The 16,534-nt window shown below is 49.9% G+C and overlaps 7 protein-coding genes across 7 annotated transcripts; 5 read left to right on the top strand and 2 right to left on the bottom strand.

Annotated features, from left to right (window-relative positions):
- Positions 1 to 469: 469 nt before the first annotated feature.
- Positions 470 to 1,609, top strand: N7496_010037 (uncharacterized protein; the record flags this gene model as incomplete). Its single annotated transcript, XM_056702950.1, has 2 exons — positions 470 to 548; positions 972 to 1,609. 2 exons carry the CDS (start codon positions 470 to 472, stop codon positions 1,607 to 1,609), a joined length of 717 nt encoding a protein of 238 aa, XP_056551950.1.
- Positions 1,610 to 1,732: 123 nt separating this feature from the next.
- Positions 1,733 to 2,098, top strand: N7496_010038 (uncharacterized protein; the record flags this gene model as incomplete). The annotated part of the gene is made up of 1 exon (XM_056702951.1): positions 1,733 to 2,098. One exon carries the CDS (start codon positions 1,733 to 1,735, stop codon positions 2,096 to 2,098), a length of 366 nt encoding a protein of 121 aa, XP_056551951.1.
- Positions 2,099 to 2,487: 389 nt separating this feature from the next.
- On the bottom strand, positions 2,488 to 4,228 carry N7496_010039 (uncharacterized protein; the record flags this gene model as incomplete). Its single annotated transcript, XM_056702952.1, has 8 exons — positions 2,488 to 2,643; positions 2,703 to 2,888; positions 2,946 to 3,159; positions 3,214 to 3,380; positions 3,443 to 3,721; positions 3,783 to 3,807; positions 3,863 to 3,944; positions 4,009 to 4,228. 8 exons carry the CDS (start codon positions 4,226 to 4,228, stop codon positions 2,488 to 2,490), a joined length of 1,329 nt encoding a protein of 442 aa, XP_056551952.1.
- A 434-nt stretch (positions 4,229 to 4,662) lies between these two features.
- On the top strand, positions 4,663 to 5,364 carry rpp1 (ribosomal protein P1; the record flags this gene model as incomplete). The annotated part of the gene is made up of 4 exons (XM_056702953.1): positions 4,663 to 4,731; positions 4,931 to 5,008; positions 5,126 to 5,258; positions 5,318 to 5,364. The coding sequence occupies 4 exons, from the start codon at positions 4,663 to 4,665 to the stop codon at positions 5,362 to 5,364; spliced, it is 327 nt and encodes a 108-aa protein (XP_056551953.1).
- Positions 5,365 to 6,594: 1,230 nt separating this feature from the next.
- On the bottom strand, positions 6,595 to 7,849 carry N7496_010041 (PQ-loop repeat-containing protein; the record flags this gene model as incomplete). The annotated part of the gene is made up of 5 exons (XM_056702954.1): positions 6,595 to 6,726; positions 6,781 to 6,839; positions 6,898 to 6,947; positions 7,004 to 7,608; positions 7,757 to 7,849. 5 exons carry the CDS (start codon positions 7,847 to 7,849, stop codon positions 6,595 to 6,597), a joined length of 939 nt encoding a protein of 312 aa, XP_056551954.1.
- Positions 7,850 to 10,372: 2,523 nt separating this feature from the next.
- Positions 10,373 to 12,112, top strand: N7496_010042 (uncharacterized protein; the record flags this gene model as incomplete). Its single annotated transcript, XM_056702955.1, has 1 exon — positions 10,373 to 12,112. The coding sequence occupies one exon, from the start codon at positions 10,373 to 10,375 to the stop codon at positions 12,110 to 12,112; it is 1,740 nt and encodes a 579-aa protein (XP_056551955.1).
- A 959-nt stretch (positions 12,113 to 13,071) lies between these two features.
- N7496_010043 (uncharacterized protein) lies at positions 13,072 to 15,047 on the top strand (the record flags this gene model as incomplete). The annotated part of the gene is made up of 2 exons (XM_056702956.1): positions 13,072 to 13,378; positions 13,447 to 15,047. 2 exons carry the CDS (start codon positions 13,072 to 13,074, stop codon positions 15,045 to 15,047), a joined length of 1,908 nt encoding a protein of 635 aa, XP_056551956.1.
- Between the last annotated feature and the right edge of the window lie 1,487 nt (positions 15,048 to 16,534).

The following is a 16,534-nucleotide window of genomic DNA, read 5'->3' on the forward strand; positions in this document are numbered from 1 at the left end:
TTATTAGTTGATTGATTTAAATCTCTTTTAGTTGGTTTCCTGTGGTAAAATCGCATTTCTATAACGGATATAGGAAATGCAACGATTATATGGGACAAAGAATGGCCGAAATCGAGATTCTGCCGGTTTTGGCAGATATGATGACTGACAGGCTTACGCATTATGTAAGTCCAAGCGATGTATGCACTTTATACATCAGGGGGTATCCATGTAAATACTGAGCAAAAGTTCTTATAGATGCTCACAGCTTACTACTGTGGCGACCCAGTGGGCTGGTTGCTTTGTGTACAAGGAGGGACCCGAGAATATGATTGGATACTCGGTTGGTGGTCAGCACTCAAGATAGGTTTGTGATGGATCTCGGCGATGCACAATTCAGCTCGCTAGTTTTGACTTGCAATTTGGAATTTGGTAGGGGGCTATATCTACATATCAAACTTGTCATCATGATTACCACCCATCAAACACCATGTTCTATCACGATATCGACGCCGGAACGTTGCCGGCTTACTGTGCCTGGGTTGAGACGTGGAATACGACAAAACCCAGTATACAGTCTGCAGAGGATTGTCTGCGAGTCGTCACTGAATTTTCCCCTCAATGGTTGAAAGAACAGAAATGAAACAGCTCTATCAACCGAGATCAGCTCAAAAATATCATTGCTTGTTACAAAACAGCAGCCCTCGCCAAGCTGATCCCGTTAGGTGGGAGTGTGCCCCCGTCATCCGATGAATGGGATGTTCTATCGGAATGTTATAATCCCCGGATTGAATGTTCATGTGAAGGCTTGTATCCAGTACCTTCAAATGTTGATCACTCGTCACTGGAGACTTGTGGCTGCAAGGCAATTGAACGGATGATCAGCGTTGGGAAAGCTGCAAACCTAAAGGAAGAGGAATGGAACAACTAGCCCTTTTTCTCTGCTCAAAAGCTCTCATCCGCAACGACAGAGCTTGCCTTGTGCCATGCAGATGGACAGCCCCCGCCGTATTCGTGTACAGAGAAATCTCCTGTACCTAAAGTCAAGGCCCCGGACAGACGACCTGCACGGGATGGTGACTTGGACGATTTTATTCACCATCATCTTTACCCGACAACGGAGCGAATCAGGCTTTGTGCCGATGCCAAACACTTTTATGTCGTGTCCAGTGGTGCGAGTCTTGTCGATCCTGGGATTCTTTGGGCTATTGCCGATTCGGGCAATGATATCCTCATTGGAGACTATTCCGAGGCTGCAGATGACAAGACTCTGGATACACTTCAAAAAGTCGGTGCTGCATCAATGGCATTCCTCAAGACATGTGTCTATGCAGGACTTCTGAGTGACTGGCACTTTCACAACCTCGTGGCTGCGACAGTCCAATACCGCATCCTGAGCTATTGGAGAGATCACTCCATGTCCAGACGACCTAGCGGGGTTTACGGCAGTCGAATGACTGGCCTAGGCGTGCATCGACATATTGATCTAGGTCTCCCCGTGGGAATAGTGGGGGCCTCTCTTGCAACGGGGGAGACGATCGACGAGGATGAGTTTATGCAGCTGATGGAGACCTGCACTTTGATCAATGATCTATTGGACTTCCGAGGGGATACGATGCGGAAACAATGAGAGAATGTTATCCTCCGTGGCATTCGAGGCTCGGCTTGCAAGTACCTGGATAGTCTCATTTCAAAGTGTGTCAAAGGGGCTGCTGACCTTATTGGGCGCCGGAAGATCAATGCACTGTTCATTATGAGTCTGTGCAATTGGGGTCTCCCGGCTTGTCATCATAAGGTTTATGAGCTGGTTCAGGGGACTCATCTCAACAAGAAGGAAGCAGTGTGTCATTACGAAGCTACCAGCGATGGGAGTTATGAAATGCTTCTTGACGCATTGCAAAGCTATGGAACCTTAGGCAGCCTGGGCCCCCGTGTGACCATGAAGCGGAAGCTTCTTCAAGTTCTGTACCCAAAGTATAAACAAGTGCCTGAGACGCACATCGCGTGGTTGGCAGATGCCGCGAGGGAGATGCTTAATCCTACTAATTTGCGACGACTGGTAGACTTTGTTCACTACGAATGGGACGGACAGCTCGGCGATACAGGTTATTGTCCATAGCAAAGACTTTTTCATTACCCCAGTATGCATGCCCTGTAACACGTTTATAGCAAGTGTCTTAGTTTCTGGCCGAAGGTAGAAGAATTTACACGAGTTATAAAGAAAGAAATTGATTCAATATTCAAAAAAAATATTGGCAAAGCAGAACCCTCTCCACCCATATCCAATGCCCTTGCCCGATTCGAGCTCAGGACTGCCCCGATTGAACGCCCCGCATGTCATCAAAAACCAGGAACTGAACTGAAAAAGAAACTCATTAAGTAAAAAAAGCGTAAAGTCACAGGGCATTCGAGGGCATTCCATGAATAATAAGTCCTCCTTGCACGGAAAATATGAATGATATCATGTCAGATAGAAGGGAAAGGCTTGTTTCTACAACGAAAAGCAGCCTAAGATTGGGACTCCTCATCGGCGACAGCAGCCCGGAGCTCCCACACTAGGTCGTAGCATTCGGCGAGCAGAGAATTGACACTGCCCTGACCCTCTGGGATATCTGGTCCAATGTAGAACTTGCCGTCGACCCGCATGTTATCAATCGAATTGAGCTACTCTCGTTAGTACGGGAATTACTAGATGCATAGGATGAAAGAAGTGTAAAACATACCTTCATACTGTAAGGGTACAGCTCGCGCGAGTTAGACACGCCGCCAGATTCCTTGACTTCGATCAGGCATCGGCGAAGAGTCTGCAGCTGATTGTAAACAGGCAGCAGGGCCTCGGACACGGGCTCGGAAGAGATCAAAAGTGCGTAGATGTATGCATAGCTGCGTCGGATAAGGTACAGCAATGTCTATGTGAGATACAGAGTTAGCAGATGTCATTGATTCTGAAGACTGCGAAAAGTTACCCGTTGCGCATGGAGGTCGGCCGCCTGGCCTACAGCGTCGACAAAGTTGCCATTCACCCGGGCCTCGTCAATTCGATCTAGCTTCCGCTGGTATCCGAACAAATCGGTCTCTCGAAGCGACCAAGCCTGGGTAACAGAGAGTCGATCGAGCTGGTTGCGAATCTCAAGAAGGCGGTCGTACTGTTCCTGGAAGCGTTCATCGATTTTGCCCTGACTACAGTCCAATCAGTTGCCTGTCGATGCATGACAGGAGAGGCATGGGACCTACCGCTCGAGAACAATTTCGGTCCACCGCCAGCAGCGTTCCATGAGTGACTTCAAGTCATCGGATCCAGCCTGAACATTGCCGTCGGCGTCCACAAACTTGCCATCCTTGAGAGTATTTTCAATCTTCTTCAGCTGCTCTCGCAGGTTGTTCACTTCTGTAGCGGAGAACTAAAGAAAGAAAAGAGGTTAATCGGTATTTTTTTTAGATATACGCCCAAAGACAAACATACCTTGGAGCGCGTGTTGACAGCAGATGTAGATCGCAGGATAGACACGAGGGTCTCATGTGTCTGCACAAGACCCGGCGCAAGCACGGCGAGTCCCTTTTGTAATTTTCCCAACGAGAGTTGGCATTGTTCCATTCGGCTTTCGAGGAGAGTGAGAAGAGCTGGAGAGTAGGTGTTGCGCCCGCGGTCAAGGGTCTCTCGCATCGACTCGAGAGTCTTCGTGATGGAGTTCAAATCTTTGGAGCTGTAGAATCCAGCTTCTTCGAGGTGATCGAGAAGGCGCTAAAGAAAAGGACAAAGAGTTAAAACGAGAACTAGTCGGAATTAAGGCTTCATGAAATACCTGAATTGTAGCCGCAAGCGAATACCTGGACGAGGTGTAAGTACAGATAAAGAGGTTCGCGGGGTACATCGGCAACTTACACTGCGGGAGCTTCATTGTTCCTACCCACGGTCAAAAAGAGCAAGGAGATCAACTGGAAGCAATCATCCAGGACGTAGTCCACTGAGAAGCCATGTAAAGTCAGCGACATTCTAACCTATCCAAGCGCGGCACTTCCGGCACTTACATCGGTTATGTACCAGGCGTTGGTTTTGCTCTTTACGAGCGGCATTGAGTTTATCGACTTCGCCAACGACCTCCTCATACAGTGGGAGAACATCGCGAGACTTGATGTAAGAGGACTTGTCTTGTTTCAAGAGAAGAAGCGCATCTCGGGTCCGGAGCAAACGCTCAAGAATGGGCTGCTCCCGCGGATCCAGCGGGACTGGTACTGCGGGGGAGTCCATGGCCGGCAGGCGCAAAGGAAGCTGGAATGATAGATTCTGGTGGGATCTTATGTACTTGAGTTCGCGATCAGAGGTTGAGCTGTGGGTTGAAAGGAGACAGAAGATGATGGATTGCAGGGAACCCCACACGTTGTGATGTCAGTTCGGGATCGATATTGATATCGTTCTGCGATACGGGCTGATTACTCCGAGATTATGTCATCAACAGGTTTAGCCGGAAGAGGACTAGCGTCAAGGCAGGTCTTGAGTCACGGGGAGGGGCTCGGAGCTAAACCGGATCTGGCAAAGCCCTAAGCGAGGGCTTTTTCCCACACACCGCTGGGCCCGGTTACCCTGTTCGGATAGGCCTTTGACGATACACTTCTTTCCTTCTCTCCCTTCCCATCTTCATCTTCAAGACACCCAGTCCGGTCAACACCCACCCCGTCGACAAAATGTCTACCGCCGAGCTCGCTGTCTCCTACGCCGCTCTGATCCTTGCCGATGATGGCATTGAGATCACCGTACGTGCACTCGTTCCCCGTTGTTGAATTCAAGTTTCGTGGAGGATGCCATTTCAACTCGCGCAACGGGTTTTCTTCTCTTCACAGAGAGAACTCAAATCGCACGTTGAGGGATTATGATAGCCGAAATTATGGAATTTCACAACGCGCACCATCGAAAACTCGCAACAGTTGTGACTAACTGAATATCTTCATATAGGCCGACAAGATCCAGACTCTCCTGACCGCCGCCAAGGTCCAGGAGGTTGAGCCCATCTGGGCCTCCATCTTCGCCAAGGTAAATCCTTGAAATCTCCACCATTGCCTTTCGATTCCCCCGCGACACGCGAAAACACATCGATATACGCGAAAGTCTTGAAATCTTCAGTGACTTACAATCTTTTTCCAATCATAGGCTCTCGAGGGCAAGGACGTCAAGGACCTCCTGACCAACGTTGGCTCTGCTGGCCCCGCCGCCGCTGCTGGCCCCGCTGCCACCGGTGGTGCCGCTGCCCCCGCTGAGGCCGCCGCTGAGGAGAAGGAGGAGGGTGAGTTTTACATGCCGGATCTTGTACGCAGAGTGAACCGATCACTAACTCCCACACAGAGAAGGAGGAGTCCGACGAGGACATGGGCTTCGGTCTCTTCGACTAAGCGCCTTCACCGTCCCGAATTTGAAGTCGTTTCCTTTTTGCTCTTTCCCTCATCTCTTATTCCGCCTCCGCCTCATGGCTCCCTCGACGATTCTCTCTTGTACTCGATACTCCACGACCCCTGCTACGAAGATCCAAATCACGGGGAAGAAAAAAAAAGAAAATAGCAAAAGATTCAAACGGACATGGACATTCAATGGAGACTGGGTGCTCGGGGTATCCCCGATTCATAAACTGACGGGGTTAGACTCGGTCGGTTGCCGATGTGATACCGAAACTATTGTTGCTTCCAGGATTTATAGGGGAATTGAAGACAGACGTTTGGCACACCTTTTTTTTCTGATTTGTCCATGATCGCGACGCAAGTCCGGTCTGGCGGGTAGAGATGTATGCTGTGTTTCCATGTTTTCCCCCCTGCTAGATGATCTAGCTCCGTTCATGTCCTTTCTCATGCGACCATGAACCAAAAGAATTCTCTTTGTGATTCTGCTTCAAGGTATTTTGTAGGTTCCAAGTCTTGGAGCGACAATTTGTAGTGACGTTGCCTTGAATGTGGATGCCAAGGACATTCTTGCGGCTGTCCCTATGGACCTAGCAGCAGATGTCAGAGGCAGTAGTATAGTACGGTATAATGTTATGAGCAGCAGGTGCCCCTCTACTTGAAAAATTACCTTTCCATGTGGGCCAAGGCAGACTGACCCGCTTCCCAAGCTTGTCAACCTCTATGTAGACGTCTTGTTGCTCCCTATCCTACACCCATCATTTATGTCAATACTCTTTACAATTGAATTACTATCTCATGGTATTTTGCGGGGTACTTTTCCAGAGCAAGATGCTTGTCTGGATCTGCAATGTTGATTACCTCCTAGCTCTGTTGGCAGGTAAGGAGATGCTCACCTATAAGACTTACCTATCTTTTCTCACAGGAGCTCTTTTTCATGTTCGTCTTTGAGCAAATCAATTGCCTAAACTATCCCGAGCATCCTATTTATATACATTGCATTGCGTATTTATCCACATATTCCAAAAAAGAAACGCCATGCTAGCCTTGCCAAATCCATCACATCCAGCCACCCAACTGACTCAAGATGATACAAAGCCATGTAATTAGCAAAAGAACCTCCCAAATTGCTGAGCGTAGCCACGAGACATCCTCCGAGGAATGGAAAAAAATTCCACCTTCATAAACAGAAACACCGATCAATCAACTCGATCATGAGTGTAGCGTGGATTAAGCATCTTGGACCGCGTAGAGGCGGAATTGGATGAAGATGACTATATCTTCGGCCATGGTGCCCAGCGATCCAATCAGCCAGGGCAGGTTGGTAACCACATAATCATGGTCAGTCGAGTGGCACAGGATCTGTGTACATTGTTAGTTATTGAGACCCATCGCATCCACTTGAAAACCACATACCCCGGCGCCATAAGTGAGATTACCCAAAAGGGAAAGGATGAAGAAAAGAAGCGAGAGACCTGGTCAACTGAGTTAGCTTCGAAACTAGCATTATAATCATTGGAGCAAACAACGTACCTTCGCAGGACTGGTCCCGGTAGTTCTTATAGATCTGAGGCAATCTCGCACTGTAGCCAACATTAGTTCTCGAGTTCTCTTTCCATGAGTTCGAAGTATGACTTACCCCAGATAGCACACGGCGCTGGCATATCCCAAAACCGCGCCACTAGTTGCCATATCCGCGGGCTTATTGTTCTCCTGTGGCGCGGGCGCCCACATCCCCGTCTGCCAGGCAATTGTCCACCCAGCCATTCCAACCACAAATATACCGATCACGCTAATCAAGTTCTTGATCCATGCCTTGCGACCGTACTCATTCTCTTCCACGATCTTGGCCAATGGATCTTCAACCTGGCTCTCGCGGCGACCCTGACCCTGGTGACCGCGCATCGAACCAGACGATCTCCGTCGGCCCTGTCCTGCGGGGAAGGAGTCACTGAATCGCCGGCCGAGGAGCGGGGTGGTTGGATCGGGGGTCTCGACGGACGAGCGCCGGCGGCGGTGGATGTGCTCGCGACGCGAGTTACGCGCCCTGTAGTAGAGGCATTGGGCGATTAGAACACCGTCTGCGATACAGAAGTAAACGGCAATGGCGACAATGACGGGGACTAGGCCAGCTAGAACGCCGCCGAGGAGGTTTGTTATGTCACCGATGAACCAGACGAAGACGAAAAGGAGGGAGATAGCCTCCGCGTTGCCATTGCGATAGTTTTCGATGAGTTGGGGAACCTGCACATATTAATAGTTAGAGAGCTGTAATAATAGGTTCTTTCGCTTGTATCTCGAAAAAATTTTGCGTTCTTGGAGGGGTAAACCGCCCCAATGCCCCGTGCGCTCAGCACAGGTCGACACAAACATGAGAGGCCGTGGCACATACCAGTAGGAAAATCCAGCATGTCATAGAGACGGAGCCCAACAAGCCAGAAGCCGCTTCACGAGTCGTTAGAGACACCGTATCCTGCGACGCCATTCGGCTCAGTATCTCAGAGAGCGCCATGATGAGCGTTACACCAGTGCAATTTCTGCACACGGAGCTAAAAAGATAAGGGCGGGCTGAGCTGAGCGGGAAAAATGCGATCGGGACTCTTTCGATGACGGAATCGATGCGGGTCACTCCCGAGGCAACGTGGGCGGCAATGCGAGCTGCACGGGGTGCATGAACGACAATTGGGACTGAAACAGAGTTGGAAATGAAGCTTTTCAGAGATAAGAAGAAGATTTATTTAGTGTTGCACCAGCGCGAGCACGGTGCCTCGCGAAATCATGGCCGATGACTCAGCTTGTCAATGATGCCGGGCGCACACGGATGATAAGCCTCGCATGCATCATCGGAAGCTTGCAGCCAATGCCGTGCGTGGGATTTGACAGCCTCAGCCCTGCATGGTTTGTAGTATTGAAGAACACTATAGTCGATGCTGCTAAGTCTGGTTTAAATGATCAGTCTCTAATAGGTAATTATGTGAAAAAATCTAGTACCTACTGCGTTCTTGCGCGATCAATCGCAGGTATATATTGTCCAATGAAACCCGAGCGATGTATGATAAGCTTTCTGGATACTCATGTTTGTGGTAGGTACTTTAATGTCCGCTACCTCAAGCACTTCGATGACCTGCGATTGAAGTCAGGAATGAATCTTTCCCCTCCTGCTTTTCGTAGACTAGTGATTTTTTCTGATACGCCAGAAGATAGTAGCATACCTAACATAGTAGTTGGTTCAAAGTCCATATCAAGAGATCGGACAAAATATCCAGATCTAGATACCCTCGTCCTGCAGATTAACTTTCGAATTTTGTCCGAATTATCTTTTGAATGCCCTTCGAATTATCTCCCAGCATAGCTTAGGCGATATCTCTCGGTTCATCTTCTCAAGTACGACCATTGAGGTTATTCTGAAGGCTGGTTGGGTTTCAAACTTATAGAATACTAATGATTTAATTCTCAACTAACTAAATGTCTCAACTAACTGAATGAGAATTCTGTGATTTGGTTCTCGGCTGCCGTAACCTAGGACGCTGCTAGATGTCGGGTCTTCCCTCCAGGAAGGAGCTCCAGGAGAACCTCCCGCCCTCCACGCGGGAACTATGAGGCGTCCGATGTAAGGCTAATCTGGTGATCATTCCCCCCAAAAGTTATAAACCCCGCAAGTATTCACCCCTGCGATTCCGAATCGAACTAGCTCCTTGGGATATGTTGCTGTATTGAGATGGTGGCGACGCTTTTACTCTGGATACTTAGAACTTACTGTAGGGTGGTCGGATCATGATTCCACTAGCCGCATTTGTAGTCGCCACAGAACCAGCGTATCAGAATGCGATGGATGGAGATTGTAGATGTTCGTTTTGTAGGGTAATAATAGCCCGCTCTGAAAGAGGACACAACAGAAAGATCTCAAAAGTACGACTATGTTTGCCGCCCGTGTTCAATTTTCGCTTTTGGTGACAAGCGTCATGAATCATCGGCGTCAAAGCTGTTCTATATTCCAATTCTGTCATTTTAGCAGGGAGAAGGTGGGCCATAATGATTGGTGACCAGAAAGCTCGAGTCTCGACCAAGCACACTCTGATTGGCTTAACGAAAGCCTTGGCATAGCTACAGTGTTTTTAACGTCCTCTTGATAAGGCTAAGTGCCTCGTCGGTTTTTACTTTGTCTCCCCAGATTCTAATAGACTTCGAGCTTCGGTACAAATGATGGAGGAACTTTCGCCACAACCCTACCAGTCTAAAATTCCTGAGTAGGTACGAGCATGGCTATTTCTAACCGTGGGATAGACTGGGTATCTATTCCCATGTTCAAGTACCTCTTGGCATTCTCAAACGGAACTGCACAGAAGGCTAATGATCTGCACAGTCAAATAAGAACATCGTGATGACCACAAATAATCAGCCACAAGAGGGAACGCATTGGCCGGTGGCTAGCCCCAGAGTCTGGCGCTCACGGAGCATCGATCATCAAGCCGGCTCCGAAGACCCTCCGGGGGCTCCGAAGATATAGACGGTGATTAGGCCCTTGATCTATGTAATTCTGGGCCCCCTATTCCCATCTCAAGGCGGGTAAGTACCTATAGTCGTTGTTGTCGACCAATACATTTCGCAGCATTGCAAGGAATTCCAACCTAGGACGTGAAGGGAGTTACAACACACTCATTCAGCCTGGACTCACCTGGATTGATCTGGAGTCACTTTCATGAGATCATCCAGACCTATGGAGGTGATAGTAGGCGAGATGAGTATAGGATTTGCCTGCCTGGAACATGCTACCACAGGATTGATTATTTCCGCCCATTCTGCAGGGACATTAACCTTGCGGTCTGGTAGCCATAAAACATATAAAAGCTGACCAGGCTTAGGCCTATTGACATCGATCAGAGCAAGACATTAGCACTAGTCTTGAGTTGAAAGTCACTAGTTCACGCCGTTGACAAGTAAATCTTCGTCGATCACTCAAACCCTGTGTGTACCTCTCTGTCTGCCTCTAACTACGAGGCTTTCGAGGATGAGAGGCCTCTTTTTTATTCTCACCGCAATCATCGGCAGTGTGGCTGCCGCTGATCAATGCACGAAAGACAATTCTGCTTCTTGCTGTCAGGGCTATACATACAATGACAATCCACTCCAGAAACGCACCACCGTTCCAGTGTGCGACGGAACGAGCATTGATCCTGCCCCTGGCCTGACTCCTCCAACGTGTCCTACCGATAGCAGTGGCAACACGAAGAATCCAGTGTGTACCGCGATCAAAACGATCCCGCAAGGGTCCTTCGACGGAACCTTATACTGCGGCAATCCATTAGCAAACACTGGTTCTGGCACTGTGAAAGGAACGATCCATGTTGAAGTCGGCCCATGCCAGGTTCCTGCGACGGGCTTCTGTTTCATACTGACGGCCACAGCACCACCTGGTACCACCCTTGACAATGATTTTAAAGTTCAGATCTCCACAAGTCCTCTCACTAGTGACAACCCGGGACAATTTGCCGTCAAGGTTTCGTCTCAGCCTGTCTATTACCCATTCTCTTTGGTTTACGGCAGTACCGACCCATGCGCATCAGCCAGTCAAGGAACGGTCTATATCGGCTTCCACACTGGGGATGGCAGTGATACATGTTGGGCAGGCGGCAACAGTCCCACAGACCCGCCGACTCAGACTATCCCGGGTGGGAATAGCAACTGGGCTCTACAGTTCTCGTTTGTATTCACCTGCAAGGATGTCTGCCAGAGCTGGTGCTGCTGTCCGCCGCCACCGACGATCCCAGATTGCCCTACTGATTACAGCCAGTCCTGCCCGGGCTTGTGCAACCCGTCTAAGCCGGGTACCCAGTGCAATCTGATCCACGTTGCTAACCCGTCAGGATGGACGACCAATCCAGACTATGCCCAGAAATGTTGTTGCAAGCCGCCTGATACGCCCCAGTGCGCAACAGGCCTACAGAAACACGTCTTAGATTCCGGCGTCAGTACATGTTCTGCCTTCTCGGGCGTCTGTGGCAACCCCGTCCTCGGCACCATCGCGGATTGTAGCACTGGCAACTACAATGGCGTGTGCTGCTGCTGTACTCCTAATCAACAGTGTTCCTCCGGAACTAAGACCGACACCGCAGGAGCATGCAGTGGGAGCCCCCCAGCAGGGCAGACTTGCACTTCACAGTCCGACGGCTGTGGAGGCCAGATTTGCTGCTGCAAGCCCAGCGGTACTTGCAACACCCAGACAGCCTTTGGCGTCCCCGCAAGTTGCAGCGCCAACACGGTCTGCAATACCAACACACTCTCGTCCAAGGGATGCGGCAAAAACCGCTGGGGCTGGTACATCAACGTGGACCTGAGTGGTGGCGCGACGGCTACTTACAAGCTCTACGCTGGAGCTGGGCTTAACGACCTGAGCAAGGGCACTGACGTCGGGTCGGTCTCAGTGCAGCCCTGCTCAAGCGGATCGACCCAATATTGTGCCTTCTTCAGCACCATGGGCGGCTGGGTCATCGTGGACACCCACGTCGAGGCTGATTGCGATGCGCTTAGCACGCGTACGACGCAGAACTTCCCGTGCGCACCAGGCGGCTACAACGACAACGGCAGCGGAACTTGCGGCTCTGGAGGTCTCCCGGGTACAACGTGGCAGAGCCAGCCGTTCGTAGCCTGCGCATCCAAAAAGTACGCCGTCATCTTCCATGCGGCTGTGGCGCACAGCGATTCGAACTGCAGCCCCTCCAACTGCGGAAGTGCAGATCCTACTTCATGATTATGAATATTTTGTAAGGGAAATTGTGTTTATGGTAGTCAGATGCTTGCTAGGTCAGTTCCAGAAAAGTAGTCTTCTCCTACTTTTATCGATTGGTAGCATCTCCGTCTTCTTCGTCTGCCTTGTCTAGCCATCTCTTGTTATTAGTTATAGTATCCAACTCCTTAGTATCACTAATTAGGTCTATCTCAACCTCATCACACTTATTATCCTTCTCTTCCTTCGTAGCTTCTATTTCGTCATAAGGCAGGAACTTCTTAAGAAGCCTCGCCTCCTGCTCTTTAATATTAACTATCTATCAGTCAAGTTGGAAATGCAGCAGCTTTTGTTGGGAGTAAGATCGGATGGTTTTATAGCTATGCAAAATCAAAACTAGCCTTGTCCCATTAGTTTAATACTAGGGTCTTAGTGCACAGTGCACAAACATCCCAGCCAAGTGGAAACTACCCCTGATAAACAATCTAAATCCCTTTGTCACTGGGTCTGGACCCTACGGAAGTCAGCCGTCAGTGGGTTCGATCTGAACCATGCATAAGCTAAGCGCTTGATAAAGAGACTTTCATAAAGTAGAACCTCCCAGTCATGGAAAAATTAAAGTGTGGGGGGTTCCACATAGATGATGGTGAAACAATGTTTCATGAAGGGTCGGGTTACACACCCTTTCTGGCAGCGGGCACTATACTTGACTAGCTTGACTAGTAATGGTGAACTAAATAATCTCCATTAAGGGTGCGCTTGGCAGCACATGAAACACCCACCGTCCCAACACGACTCTTCGACGTTATTTGCTTGAAGCAAGGTATCGGACTCGTCCCTCTATCAGGCAATTTAGGCAGTTCCGGCTATCTTGGAGGGTTCGTCTAGACAAGGTTTAAAAAGAGTGTAGATCCCGGCAGATCTACATGATCCAAACCAGACCCCTAAAAGCAGTAGCACCGACTTTCCTTTTCCCCCCCAAAATGCGTGGGACTTTCATTCTTTCTCTGCTTTCTGCGGCGCTGGGCGCCTCGGCTGGTCTGACCACTTCTAACCTTAAAACTCACGTCGACGTGCTGGCACTCGACAGTGCTTTCAACCCCGTTAAGGAAGCCTACTGGACTGGCTATCCTCACCACCGTCGCACTCCTTTTGCGGTGTCTCCCGATGGAAAGTCTGCCTATATTGCGTATCTGGATTCGAGCGAGACCGATGTTCATGTTCAGGAGTTGGATCCTACCACTTTCGCAGCCACAGGTACTACTGTTACCGTCACTGGCGGTAAAGAGGGTAAGATAGCCTAAATAGCAGACTTATTTGAATATGAAAAGACCTTCTAACAGTTTCAAATGATATAGCCGGAGGTCTCGTCGCTCACAATGATGGTTTCGCCCTCCTGACCAACGAGGCCATGCCTTCTGGTACCACCAATGCGCCGCCCAGTGATACCCCCGTTCCTGTCTTGTATCGCTACACCGATGGCAAGCAAACCTGGAAGACCTGGCTGGGTGGCCCTGGAGTTCACGCTTCCGACGGTCTCTCTGCATCTCCAGACCTGAATGGAGACCTCGTCTACTCTGAGAGCGAAGAACTCTACGGCGCATACTTTGTTGTCACTGATTACTCTGGCGATGCCTCCGGTCACTATGGTGACAGCATCCAGTACGTGACCAAGGCTGGCGAGCTGGACACCATTACTGGCGCCTCCAGCTCCTGGGGATGCAGCCACAACACCGGTATTGCGTTCGAAGCTGCCGATCAGGCTCCTTTCGCCAGTATCTGCGCCGAGGACCAGGGTGCTATCTGGCTGAACACCAAGGGACAAGGCATGATGAACGACGGCGTCAAGATCTCCAACGAGAATACTACCAACGGTGGCTCTGGCGAGCCTATGGGTGGTATGTCCGGTAGTTATAGCGCGCTGGCTCGCTTCGCCGACACCACCAAGTACATCTTCGCCTGGGTTTCTCGTGGTGCCATCGACGTGACTGAGAACACCTGGATGGGCGATGGTTACACTCACGTCAACAACCGCACCAACGGCCGTAACGTCGCCATCTCCCTGTTCACCGATAAGTATACCAAGGTCGGTGCTCAGGCTACCTCGGTGGTTGGCACTGAGGATGGTGACAGCCAGGTCAACTGGGTCACCAAGGGATCGAACGACTGCTCCAATGCCCATGCTGCTACCTTTGGCTCCAGCTCTGCCCTGGTTACCTGGGAAGAGATCTCGAACCCGACCTGTGACTACATTGCTATGGGTTGCCGTGGACAGTTTGCTGGCACTTACTTCCAGGAGGTGAGCTCGGATGGTAGCACCGTTGGCGATGCTTTCACCAGCTCTGATGTCTATGTTGCCGGTGATATGGTTACCATGACTGATGGTCGTATTTGCTGGCCGTACGTCAGCATGGAGTGGGATCTGTCGCAGGCGGTTGGGTATGGTACTGCTGCGACTTATAAGAAGATGTCTTTTGCTTGCATGAGCACTGGAGATGCCACCAACACGACCACTGCTGCCGAGAGTACTTATACTGCTTCTGCTAAGACTACGTCAGCTGCTGTTGCCGAGACCTCTGCTGCCGCGGAGACTACTTCTGCTGCCGTTGAGACGACTACTGCTGCCGCGGAGACGACTACTGCTGCAGCTGAGACCACCGCCGCCGAAACCACCGCCGCTGCTGAGACTTCTGCTGCTGTTGAGACTACCGTTGCTGCCCAGACCACTGCCGCGGCCGTCGAGACCATCCCTGCCGCTCAATCCACTTCTGCCCCCGCTGAACAGGCCGTCCAGGCTGTGACTACCTTTGCCACCCAGGCCCGTCAGTCCTCTCAGCCCAGCAGCGTTGTGGCCACCCCCAGCAGCGTTGTGAGTGCCCAAGCCATCCCTACCGGCAGCGCTCAGGATACTCTGGACTTTATCCGGGCCGTGTTCAGATTCTTGGTCGGCAGCAACTAAGTATTGAACAATGCTGAGTCGTTACCGGGATACTGTGCTTGACCAGGTGCTGTAGGTTAATCCATTTTCCATAGCTTCGCTTTCTCTTAGGTTCAAGCTTGGATTGGCAAGTCTTTTAGCCTAGAGTGTTTTGGTGGAACAAGAGTTACAAAATTATACACGTTGCATGCATCCTGTAAATTTAACCACGGGCGTACGTGGGGAGTTCAAGGATACATTGAGTTAATCGACCGGTTCTCCGACAGTATACAGCCCAGTAAACCCAATAACCTAAGGATTCTTGCTGATCACCTCCAGATTCTTGATCTGGTATGTAGTTGCTATCATGAACACATTAGCTTCGTATTTAAAAGAAGGAAAGAAAAGGTAAGCATACTTCCCGTCGGACCTGGACTCCCACTGCTCCCTGAGCAAAAGACCATCAGGTCCACGCTCGATGAGATGCTTCAAGAGCGGGAGATATTCGACATTCGCAATAGCGTCAGCCATTTTTGTGTTATCCTGGATATGACGGAGCGTCTTTGTTTTGGAGTGCCTCGCTGCCTTGGGCTACCCTCCCGATTAGGCAGGCATGACTCCCACCCTCACACTCAAGTCCTTCCTCCTCGCCCAGGAAATCTTTTTCTTCTTCAACTCTCATCACACGTCTTGCTTTCGCCCTCCCGTGAAAAGCTTTCGTTTAACGTGTCCTCGATTTCGATTCCGTCGCCTGCTGGGGTTGTTGTTCTCTCTCTCTCTTTTTTTTTTTTAGCAATGTATGTCTAGGTAGTTTTCATCAATAACTACCTCTGGAAGGCCAATGAAAAGTTTCTTCCCGAACGTACAATTGCCCCCTGTAAATCAAGGATCATACGTATGGAACCAGTCCTCGAGAAAGTCGCAGTGAGCGACTACTTGGTGGGGCGGGTGAGGTGGACCATAAGCGCCAATTGCTCAAAACTAATTTTCTAAGGCAGAAAGTCCGGCAGAATTCACAAAACCTACAGAAGATAGAAGACAATACAAAAGACAAGATAAAAGATTAAAAGATAAGACAAAATATAAGGAAGGGGATAGTTAAACCGGTACTACAGTGATAGCGTCGCCCTGGCCTAAAGAAGAAGGTATCAGGGTAAAGGCGCCTACGAAAGCGGTCGATAAGCTGACCAGTTATGGGTTTTGAGCAACTGGCGGTTATCGTCCGCCCCAGCCTCATTAGAACGATGGTCATATTATGGTGATCCAGATAAATCTTACTCCTAGTTAACGTGGTCGGTAAGCGAGTGGGCCATGTAAGCGAGCGGGCCACCCAACCAGAATTTCTACACATTTATCGATATATATCAACCACAACTCCTTTATATTCATTATTCTCTATTTGGACAAGAATTCTTCTTATGCCCTATTTCACTGCAATTGCCGCATTTAGGTAAGGCCCTCGGCTTCGGTGCCGGTATACCCTGCGCTGGTGGCACTCGTGGACCTGGTATGGCCTGAAAAAAGGCATT

Source organism: Penicillium cataractarum (genome assembly GCF_028827025.1).
Source record: "Penicillium cataractarum strain IBT 29864 chromosome Unknown utg000008l, whole genome shotgun sequence".
In the NCBI taxonomy this organism is placed as follows: Eukaryota; Fungi; Ascomycota; class Eurotiomycetes; order Eurotiales; family Aspergillaceae; genus Penicillium; species Penicillium cataractarum.